The following is a 12,025-nucleotide window of genomic DNA, read 5'->3' as shown; positions in this document are numbered from 1 at the left end:
CAGTATTGGAAGGATGTGAATGTATCAGAGAGAGTGCAGAAATTGTTTCCAGGGATGAGGAGCTTCAGTTATGAGGACAGAATGGAAAGGTTGGGATTGTTCTCCTTGGAGCAAAGAAGACTAAGCGGAGATTTGATAGAGATGTTCAAAATCATGATTGGGCTGGACAGTATAGATATGGAGAAACTGTTACCACCTGTAAAAGGATTAAGGGATACAGATACAACGTGATTTGCAAAAGAAGCAAATGCCATGTGAGAATTTTTTTTTTTTCATACAAGTGGTTTGGGTCTGGAATGCACTGTGCACAGTTCTTTTTGAACCACTTTCTCAATCTGTGCCGACACATTCAATGGTTTGTGTTCTCAGGCCCCTCGCCTGCTTCAACCTCTATAGAATTCTACCCTTTATTTTATGTTGTCTCACCAGGTTTTTGCCAATCAATAAGAATCACCTCATACTTCTCTGCACTTCACCTATGACAGGTTTGTCCAATCCACCAGACAGACTAAGGTCAGTTTAACTTTAACATGGTGCTTCTCACAGTTCACAATATATCCAAATTTTATGTCATCTGCAAATTATGAATTTGTGCCCTGTCCACCAAGTCTCGTTTATTAACACAGATGAAGAAGATACTGCTCCCAATATCAACTGCCATTGAATCCCACAATATATCTTCCTCAAGTGTGACAAACAACCAGTTCACAGACACTCTGTTTTCTAACACTTCAGCCAGTTTTATGACCACACTGCTCATGTTTCTGTCATTTAATAGCAGTAAAATTTGTGAACAAGTTTGTTGTGTGATTCTTTCTCAATGACAGCAATATAAATTAGAAAATAAAATCAGAGGTGGAGACTGAAATACAAAAATACAAAAACTTTCTACAAAAATCTTCCATCTTCATTTGCAGACATCATCGCATTGATGTGCACCTCAGTTTAATTTGACTCAAACAGATCCATAAATCCATTTACTGGTATATTGTCCCTGGAAATAGTCACGCCATTGAGGAAAGCAGATGTTGTTTAATTTACAAACCGAATAAGCTGGGTATATTCTGGAAATAAGTTCTTGAAAATGGATTTTGTAACCACTGCTGTTTCAAAGGTTAGAATATAGAAAGAACGATGGACTCTCCCTCTCTGTTTTCACACAACAAATAAAATGAAGTGAAAGCAAAGTGAAAAGAATCAGTGACATGTCAAGCAACATGTCAAGTGATGTGTTTTGTTCTCTTTTTGCTGACGTTCAGCATCAAATCATTTGAATAACAAAGGAGCAGAGTAGAGAGGTAATTTTGTACAGCGTATATATACCACACTGTATAACATGTTGCTATGTTAAAACAGTTACTCATCTAACCGTGAGCTCAAAATGGCAAAGGCAAGAATCAGTCTGATTTTCTACAGGATTTGAGAGTTCGTGATTACTAACTTGGCATTCTTAAGCTTATTCATTTTGTCTCTTTCCACAGATTATCTTTTACGAGGACAGGAACTTCCAGGGTCGGCACTATGAGTGCAGTAATGACTGTGCTGACCTGTCCCCTTACTTCAGCCGCTGTAACTCCATGCGTGTCATGAGTGACTGGTGGGTGATGTATGAGAGACCCAATTACATGGGATATCAGTATGTTCTGAGCAAGGGAGAATATCCTGATTACCAGCGCTGGATGGGATTCAATGACAGCATCAGATCATGTCGCACCTACCCATATGTAAGTTGTTTGTTTACACATTCTGCTCAGACTAAGGTCAAGGGAACATTCATTGAGCAAAGCATCCAAGTTTGGGGATGCTACCCTCTTTTTCACACTTGACATTTGTTTAAACAGTAAAGATATACAGGTGAGTTCTTAAAAGTATAAATCTGCTTTCATTAAAAATTGAACTCTGTTACTCAAATCTTGGTCAAGTGATTTATTCAGGCAGTGCTGTTGGCCACCTAAAACAGGGATGCCTTCAACCCAGCTTTAGGTGCCCAGAGAGCAGTTTGATGGAGTTGGATTAAAATGGCTGCATTTCCCTAAGCAGTGGCCGTGGACAAATTCTTCTTGTTGTCCCAATGACAGTGGGGGTGCAGGTTTGACTCCACAGCCACTGTGGTCCCAGCTTCATATCTTCATATCCCCCATCCCCAGTGTCCACTCTAATCCAGTCTTTTGCCCCTCAAATGTTTAAACTGCATCTGGAGGGTATTTGTACATCAACTGTTAATGAGTGCTGATGTTGAATTTGGGCCTTAGGTTGGCACATGGCTGCCTCCAAGTCTGGGAACAAAAATGAGAGCAGATCAGTTTCTACCTCATACAGCTATCTGTTAGAGACTATTAGCATTTGGCAATGATTGGATAATTTATTTACATAGAATTAATAGCACAGAAACAGGTCATTCTGCACAGCAAGACCGATCGGCCAAGTCGTGTTTATTCTCCACATTAATATTGTTCATCTCTCTATGTTGAACACTGTGAGCGAATCCTTGTTTCCCTTTTCTCCTCATTACCTCACTTCAACTTAAATGCATCAATAGAATATTTTTCTATTTGTGTTAATAATTCTAGTATCACATTGACTTACTCAGTTGATCAATTCAAACATCCTGCACCTCCCAACTAGATTAATTTATATTAAATACACCTTTAGATCTGAAATGGTGCTTATTGAATTGAGGTTTAGATCATCGTATTAGACTAAGAATCTGTTGGATAGGAGGGATTAATGCAAATGTTATTGTTACCTTGTGGACTGTATCCTTGTTCTATCTTGTTCAGTTACAATGTGAGGGCGTTCTGTATTAAAATATTAAACATTTCTCGATTTCAGTGAGCACTGCATAGAGACTTCATATTACATCAAAGATGCATAAAAGTGAGATCAGGGTCATAATATGAGCCCAACAAAAATGTACTTTGCTGCACTCAAACCCTTCTGATCATTTTAATCCCTTGGGTATATTGACCACATCAACTCTTCCCATTCCTCCTTCAAAACAGATGACTAACCTAACACATTCCAGACAGTCACAGAAATGACTGAGTTAAAGGTTTCCATTCCCTCAGCCCATTATCTGTGAAGTTATCCTCACCTGGGTCCACTTACACAATACATTAATGCTCAGCAGAAAGCTGTTATAGGTCATGATGTATTGATTCCACAAACAGCCCAGGATATCATTGACTGGTATTGTGTACTCTGATTCCCAAATCACCCACATTGAGGGACAAGATAATATTAATCTGCAGAAAAATCAACTGAACTTGCACTCATCATGACAAATGTCCTCATGGGTCTTACATTTGTCTAACCAATGCACCCTTGTTAACTGCATTCGGTGGCACTCAGTGGCACAGTGGTTAGCAGTGCTGCCTCACAGGGAAATGGATTCCATTCTGCCCTTGGCTGCCTGACTGTGTGGAGTTTGCACTTTCTCCCCGTGCGTGTAGGGATTTCCTGCGGGTGCTCTGCTTTGCTTCTGCAGTCCAAAGATGTGCAGGTTAGTTGATTTGCAATGCTAAATTGCCCCTTAGTGTCCAAAGATGAACAGGTTAGGTGGGGTTATGGGTTTATGGGGATAGGGTAGGAGTGTGGGTCGAGGTAGGGAACTCTTTAAGAGGATTGGTCAGACACGAAGGGCCGAGTGGCCTCCTTCTGCACTGTACTTATTCAAATTCTAATTCTAAATAATTACACAAATGTTAATCAGGTGAAAATATAATCCAAATGTGTCATTCAGTTGCATCAGCTCTACTCTTATTGTTAATTAGATGATCCTTCTTACCCACCAGCTCAATTTTGATCAACTATCTCAAATGTATAATTAATAGCATCACCACAAATATGCCTTTATTTCTATTACAGTACCAAGGTGGAAACTACAGAATGAGGATTTACGAGAGGCCTGACTTTGCAGGACAGATGATGGAATTCATGGATGACTGTCCATCTGTCTACGATCGTTTCCGTTACCGTGACATCCACTCCTGCCATGTGATGGATGGTTACTGGAACTTCTATGAACATCCCAACTACAGAGGCCGACAGTACTTCATGAGACCCGGTGAATACAGGAGATACAGTGATTGGGGCGGCTTCAACTCAACTATCGGATCTTTCAGACGCATGAGGGATTTCTAAATTTTTCTTGACAAATATGGTTTCGATTTTCTAAACGTATGTGTCAGCAGAATAAATATACATAACTTAACTGCTTTTTCTCTCAATTGTTTTGTGTTTGGATAGTCAAGGAAATTGTGTGTAGTTTTAAGATATTGAATGGGATGGGTAAATAATACCTGAGACAATGGTTTCAGAGAAATATCCAGGATGTGAAAAGGCAAATTTAGGGCAAATATGAGAAGTTCTTCACATTATACACCCTGTCTCATTTTCCATTCCCGGGAACTGAAGCTGAAAATACCACACAACCTCACTCCATGACAATGACTATTAGACGAACCAATGTATTACGCAGCAATTTTACAATGATTGCTAGTGAAGAACACTACACTTGACCAGCATGCGTTTTATTCCACAAACCAAATGATTTGATACAAACATACATGGCAACTTTGAAAATCTTAGGAAAGAAAAGAATCGTTTGGCACCCTTACCGATCAGTTAGACAGGGTCGAAGAGTCCATGGGGCCACGGCGACCTAAGCTGTTGTGAGAGAAAGATTGAACAATATAAATAACAATTAGTATTTGCATGCATAACTAACTGAGTGAAAAAAGCAGCAATGTGTTTCGGCGGGAAACAGAAGTTCTCAGTACAGGGCATGCCCTGTACCAACCGTGGTGGCCATCATCCTCAGAACAAGCAGCACGTCTGGCGCATGTTAAAAACAGCGACAAATGTGGAAAGTGGAATCAGATCAATATCACGGCAGTTTTCCTTTGACAGCCGCTCGGATCTCCAAGGTTAGATGAATCATCAAAGTGAATGAACGGTAGCTCAGCCAGAGCAACCAAACCCTGAGCCTCCAACAACACTCTACTGTGAGGGTGTCGTCACTATCACAGAGAAGTGTGAGATCTTGGTTTGCAACATTGCAAAGATTGACACTAGAGCAAAGTGTAACATATTGGCCAGCTGAAGGCCATGGGAACTAGATCCACGTGCAGTGACAGACCCCTAAGCTCAGGTAGAATTTGTGGCCAATGGCAGACAAACCATCAGCAGTGATGTTGTGGACTCTCTACACTGAACACAGGGCAGTTTCACATTTCACACAGTCAACCAGAACGTAAGGCCTCTATGTATGACCTTTTCTAAGATAGGTCATCAAGACAGCATCACACTGGAGCTCATTGAACTTGGTCCTGGGATACATGCTCTGCAACGCCAGGCCCCATAAATGAGAGAGTACGAAGACCCCTTTAACTTAATGCCATTGATAACTTTTCAGCATGATGCGCTATCAATTACGACGAGAGGAGAGTAGAGTGCAATCGAGGCTTTATTACACAGAGATGTGTAGCCTCCCGCAGCTGGAGAGCCCACGCATTTTTGCTCCGCCTACTGGACGGAGTCAGCTGGCAGGGATTTACCCCCATACCTGTAGTACAGGGACTTTACCGTAATACCCCTCATATGCAGTATATACAATACAACAGTGGTGACTGGAAGCGAGACGTGTTGTGAGGCGAGCAAGATGGCGGCACCCACAGGCTGCACGTGTTGTGATGCGAGCAAGATGGCGGCGCCCACGGGCCACACGTGATCTGAGGCGAGGAAGATGGCGGTGCCCACGGGTCGCACATGGGGGGTGCAGAGACAATAGCGCCGATCGAGCGGGCCTAGCACACAGCAGCGAAATGGTCTTTCTTCCCTCAGGCCTTGCAGAGCCGGGCAGCACTGCCGGGAGTGTTTTGTCTGTCTGCAGAAGTAGCACTTGGGTCCCCCGGGTTGGTTGGCTGCTGCGCGGCGCATGCCTGGGGTTGGCTGGGGGCGGTCGCTGATGGGGTCCACGATAGGGTGTTCGCTGGCGGGGTCCACGATGCACCGGAGGGGTGGGCTGTGCGGTCGGGGGCATATGCCTGTACATTGCGTGAGGCAACTGTGAGCGAGAGCGCTAGTTTCTTGGTCGCCGCGAGGTCGAGGGTAGCCCCTTCTAAGAGGCGCTGACGGATGTAGGCCGACCCTATGCCCGTAACGAACGAGTCTCTAAGTAACAGGTCAGAATGTTCAACGGCCGAAATGGCCTGGCAATCGCAGTCTCTCACTAGGGCGTGCAGGGCACGCCAGAAATCTTCCACAGACTCACCGTGGAGTTGATGCCGCGTGGACAGGAGGTCTCTGGCGTAGATTTTGTTGGTCTGCTGAGTGTAGTTCTCCTTCAGTAGCGCCATGGCCTCAGCGTAGGTCGGCGCGTCCCGGATGAGGGGAAAGATATCGGAGCTCAGCCGCAAGTAAAGGATCTGGAGCTTCTGTGCCTCTGAGGGTGGTTCAGTCGCAGATCCGGTGTATGCTTCAAAACAAACTAGCCAATGTGCGAAGGCCGACTTGGCTTTGTCTACTTGAGGGTGCAGCTGCAGAGCTGCAGGCGATCAGGCTTGATGCAGAGATCCATCATTGCAAAATCTCTGCGTAATAAATTGATGCTCTATCAATTACGACAAGACGAGTTCTCAAGGGCAGCACGGTAGCATTGTGGATAGCACAATTGCTTCACAGCTCCAGGGTCCCAGGTTCGATTCCGGCTTGGGTCACTGTCTGTGCGGAGTCTGCACGTCCTCCCCGTGTCTGCGTGGGTTTCCTCCGGGTGCTCCGGTTTCCTCCCACAGTCCAAAGATGTGCGGGTTAGGTGAATTGGCCAATGATAAATTGCCCTTAATGTCAAATTGCCCTTGGTGTTGGGTGGAGGTGTTGAGTTTGGGTAGGGTGCTCTTTCCAAGAGCCGGTGCAGACTCAAAGGGCCGAATGGCCTCCTTCTGCACTGTAAATTCAATGATAATCTATGATTAATCTAGGACAAAGGTTCGGCACAACATCGTGGGCCGAAGGGCCTGTTCTGTGCTGTATTTTCTATGTTCTATGTTCTAATGAGAGTAGAGTGTAATCGAGGCTTTATTACACAGAGATGTGTAGCCTCCCACAGCTGCTGCTGAAATGGCTGCAGCTCAGAGAGCCCACACATTTATACTCCGCCTACTGGAGTGGAGCCAGCAGGCAGGGATCTACCCCCGTACCTGCAGTACAGGGGCCTTACTGTAATACCCCTCGTATGCGGTATATACAATACAACAGTGGTGACTACCACACAGCAATTTCCCGACCAGATGAGACTAGTCTCGGTATCAGCACCAGTTTGTGGTACAAGCCGAGAGTAAGTAGCCATGAAGCAGACAATTGTCAATGAGCTGCATTGGCTGATGACACTGGTTGTCATAACTCCCATAGGCGAGGCCGCAGAATATGCTTGAGCAATAGTGGCTGCAGTAAAGAAAGATGGTACAGCCAGGAGATGTGCTGACTGTGGTAGTCACCACTGATATATATATTGTATATATAGGATGCTGATATAGGTGCTTTACGGTAAGGTCCCTGTACTACAGGTACGGGGGTAGATCCCTGCCTGCTGATTCCGCCCAGTAGGTGGAGTATAAATGTGTGTGCTCCCAGTACAGTAGCCATTTCGTCAGCTGCTGTAGGAGGCCACACATCGCAGTGTAATAAAGTCTCGATTACATCCTACTCTCGTCTTTGTGAAATTGATCGTGCATCAATTTATTACACTGAGTTTTTCAGAAGGTGGACCTCCGCATCAAGCCGGATCGCCTGCAGCTGCATCCGCAAGCAGACAACGCCAAAAAGGACTTTGAACATTGGCTAGCCTGTTTTGAAATGTACATCGGGTCTGCGGCAGATGAAATTCCAGAAGCGCAGAAGCTCCTGATCGTTTACACACGGCTGAGCTCCAACATCTTGCCACTTGTCCAGGCCGCGCCGACCTACGCAGAGGCCATGGCGCTACTGAAGGAAAACTATGCTCAGCGGACTAAAACACTCTACGCCAGACACCTCCTCTCCACGCGGCGTCATCGGCATTCCTCCGTCGAAAAAGAGGCCCAAGCCATCGTTGAAGCTGTGCGGCATTGGAGGCATTACCTGGCCGGCAGGAGATTCACTCTCCTCACTGACCAACGGTCGGTTGCCTTCATGTTTAATAACACACAGCGGGGCAAGATCAAAAACGATAAAATCTTGAGGTGGAGGATCGAGCTCTCCACCTACAATTACGAGATTTTGTATCGCCCTGGTAAGCTCAACGAGGATGCCTATCCCGAGGTACATGTGCCAGTGCACAAGTGGACTGACTCCAGATCCTGCATGACAACCTCTGTCACCCAGGGGTCACACGTTTTTACCATTTCATCAAGGCCCGCAACCTGCCTTACTCCATCGAAGAAGTCAGGGTGATCATCAGAGACTGCCAGGTCTGCGCGGAGTGTAAACCGCACTTCCTCCGGCCAGACCGTGCGTGCCTGGTGAAGGCCTCCCGCCCCTTTGAACGCCTCAGCGTGGACTTCAAAGGGCCCCTCCCCTCCACCGACCGTAACACGTATTTCCTCAGTGTGGTCGATGAATATTCCCGATTCCCCTTTGCCGTCCCATGCCCCGACATGACGTCTGCCACCGTCATCAAAGCCCTCAACACCATCTTCGCTCTGTTCGGCTTCCCCGCCTACATCCACAGTGACCGTGGATCCTCATTCATGAGCGATGAGCTGCGCCTGCTCAACAGGGGCATTGCCTCGAGCAGGACGACCAGCTACAACCCCAGGGGAAACGGGCAGGTGGAGAGGGAGAATGGGACGGTCTGGAGGGCCGTCCAGCTGGCACGACGGTCCAGAAATCTCCCGGCATCCCGCTGGCAGGAGGTCCTCCCCGACGCCCTTCACTCCATTCGGTCGCTCCTGTGCACCACGACTAATGAAATCCCCCATGAACGTCTCTTTGCCTTCCCTAGGAAATCCACCTCCGGGGTTTTGCTCCCGACATGGATGGCAGCCCCGGGACCTGTTCTCCTCCGTAGACACGTTCGACTCCACAAGGCGGACCCGTTGGTTGAGTGGGTACAGCTACTTCACGCCAACCCGCAGTCTGCCTACGTAGCGTACCCAGACGGCTGCCAAGACACAGTCTCCCTCAGGGACCTGGCACCAGCTGGTTCCACACACAACACCCCCTGCCCCGGCGCCACCCTCCCCTCCCTCGGCGCACCCCACCACAGCCCCCGCTCCAGGACAATCCGTCCTCCCCTTGCTCCCACCCGGGGATGAAGAGGATTTTGACACGCTCCCGGAGTCACCGAAGACCAAGCCGCTGCTGGAGTCGCTACCAGCACTGCGCCACTCTCAATGACAGACCAAGGCGCCGGACCGCCTGAATTTGTAATATTATCTGTACTTTTAAAACACAACTTTCTGTATATAGTTCTCCACCGCCCCCGCTGGATTAATTTTTTTTAACAGGGGGTGAATGTGGTAGTCACCACTGATGTATATGTTGTATATATAGGATGCTGATATAGGTGCTTTACGGTGAGGCCCCTGTACTACAGGTACGGGGGTAGATCCCTGCCTGCTGGTTCCGCCCAGTAGGCGGAGTATAAATGTGTGTGCTCCCAGTACATCAGCCAGTTCGTCAACTGTTGTAGGTGGCCACACATCTCGGTGTAATAAAACCTCGATTACATCCTACTCTCGTCTTTGTGTAATTGATCGCGTATCACTGACCTAATTTATTGAGACAAGGTGCTGCTCAGACCTCAACACCTTCTGAAGACAGTGGAACAAGTGATCGTCGATGTACCTGACGCCAAGCGTTTCAGCATCCGCGAGGTGAAATGTAAGTTCTGGCAGATTCCATTAGATGAAGAAATTTCAAATCTTGCAACATTCATGTCTCCGCTAGGCAGATATTGTTTACTTCATACACCTCTATGATTTCCATTGGTAGTGAAGTTTTCCAATTGTGCATGAAGTAACAATTTGGAGGCCAACCTGTGAAATGTTGATAATGTCCTAGGCTCATACTATGCACAAACATTATACACGTCTTTGTTTCACCCTCAACAGAATTAGAAACAAATCGCTAAAGCTTAATCTTGCTAAATGCAGATTCAGGGTCAAAGATGCTCCCTATGTGGCTCACTTACTCACAATCGATGACATAAACCAGATCCAGATAAGACAAATGCTACATACAGATGGCATTCCCATGGTCAAGCATGCTTTACAGTGCTCTCTTGGTATGATAAATTATTTTTTAAGTTCATTCCATTCTGCCGTGGTCAACTTTTTCAACTCCTCCAACCAGATGTCGAATGGAGTTGGCAGGAGCAGCATTCAGCGGTCGACAGACACAAACGCGCACTGTCAGCCTAACCGGTGCTATAACACTTTGATGTTCGAACACTTGTACTCATATTAACAAATGCCACCCTGCACGGAAATGTAACAGTTTACATGCAAAAGGGCAGATCAACAAACTTTGCATCAAGGATGTTCACTGACACTGAGACTCATGGGGTGGGATTCTCTGATCCTGAGACTAAGTGTTGACGCCGTCGTAAACGTTGTCGCATTTTACTTCGGAGTCAACAGGCCCCCAGGAGCAGCGATCCTGAGCCCGACAGGAGGCCAGCACGGCACTGCAGCGGCTCACGCAGCTCCAGCTGCCGATACCGGCATCAAACGGGCGGCGCAGGTCTGCGCATGCATGCTGCACCTGCCGCGCATGCGCACTGTGACCGGCATGAATGCACGCATGCGCAGTAGCTCCCTTCTCCGCGTCGGCCCCGACGCAACATGGCGTAGGGCTACAGGGGCTGGCGCGGAGCAAAAGAGACCCCCATCACGAGAGGCCGGCCCGCCGATCGGTAGGCCCCGATCGCGGGCCAGGCCACGGTGGAGGCCCCCGGGGTTGGACCCCATGCCCCCCCCCCCCCCCCCACTGGGCCGCCCCCCGCAGGATGGATGCTGAGGTCCCGCCGGGCAAGACCAGATGTGAACGGCTTTTTTGGGCGGCCACTCAGCCCATCCCGGGCGGAGAATCGCCGGAGGGCTGCTACGACCATGCCGGCGCCATTGGCGCCGACTCTCCGCTCACCGGAGAATCGGCGTCAGAGCGGCGTTGCGCGATTCGCAACCGGCCCGGTGATTCTCCGGCCCAGCGTGGGCTGAGAAATCCCACCTATTGTGTTCATATTGAAAAGGAACTCTTCACTCTGGTCTTTGCCTGTCAGATATTGCATGACTTCATCTACGGTCGGCCTACAATTGTTGAAACCGATCATCAGCCAGCCACTCATAACTCTGAAATGAAAGCCTCTTCACACGCCGTCTGTATAAATAAATTATAGTTCATGGTATAAAAGGGACAGTAGCATTGTGGATATAAAATTGGTTAAATGAGAGGAAGCAGAGAGTAATAGTCAATGGTTATTTTTCAGGCTGGAGGAAGGTTTGTACTGATGTTCCCCAGGGATCGGTATTAGGACCCTTACTGTTCCTAATATGTATAAATGATCTAGATTCTGGAGCTCATTGGACAACTTCAAAAATTGCAGATGATATAAAATGTGCAAATATTGTAAACTGTAAATAGGGCAGGGCCGAACCTCAAATTGAGATTAGTAGAGTAGGCAGATAGGTGGCAGATAAAGAACAATGCAGAGAAGTGTGAGATGATGTATTCTGGAAGGAAGAACATGGATAGATATTAAATGGCCCGTAGCTTCCAGCTGGATTCGGGAAGCCACGGACTGCTAATTCTGAAAGGGAAAAATGCAAACTTACCTGCTCTCGGCTATCACGACGAACCTTTCTCTCCATTTGGCAGTCACCGGCGTCCAACACGACAGTCTAGCAGGCTCCAGCGCGACGCAGGAGGAGTGCTGCCCTGCATCCTTGTGACGGGACCAGCTTGGAACGTCCATTGAGGGCAGGCATTTATACTGCAGATTTATATTGAAAGCAACATGAAACATGTTTAATCAGTGTCTTAAAGG

The 12,025-nt window shown here is 47.3% G+C and overlaps 1 protein-coding gene across 1 annotated transcript; it reads left to right on the top strand.

Annotated features, from left to right (window-relative positions):
- Positions 1-1,475: 1,475 nt before the first annotated feature.
- LOC140393553 (gamma-crystallin S-1-like) lies at positions 1,476-4,213 on the top strand. The gene is made up of 2 exons (XM_072479847.1): positions 1,476-1,724; positions 3,868-4,213. Exons 1-2 carry the CDS (start codon positions 1,578-1,580, stop codon positions 4,141-4,143), a joined length of 423 nt encoding a protein of 140 aa, XP_072335948.1. The 5' UTR covers positions 1,476-1,577; the 3' UTR covers positions 4,144-4,213.
- Positions 4,214-12,025: the final 7,812 nt, after the last annotated feature.

This window comes from Scyliorhinus torazame, chromosome 2 (genome assembly GCF_047496885.1).
Source record: "Scyliorhinus torazame isolate Kashiwa2021f chromosome 2, sScyTor2.1, whole genome shotgun sequence".
NCBI lineage: Eukaryota > Metazoa > Chordata > Chondrichthyes > Carcharhiniformes > Scyliorhinidae > Scyliorhinus > Scyliorhinus torazame.
The sequence above is the reverse complement of the archived record's forward strand: the minus strand, read 5'-3'. Positions and strand labels throughout refer to the sequence as shown.

What these genes read in the sequence shown, in the direction of transcription:
- LOC140393553 (XM_072479847.1), top strand. Translation starts at nt 1,578, where the DNA reads ATGCGTGTCATGAGTGACTGGTGGGTGATGTATGAGAGACCCAATTAC. An exon ending in CATGTCGCACCTACCCATAT is followed by an intron (nt 1,725 to 3,867) that starts GTAAGTTGTTTG and finishes TTTCTATTACAG; the next exon opens with TACCAAGGTGGAAACTACAG.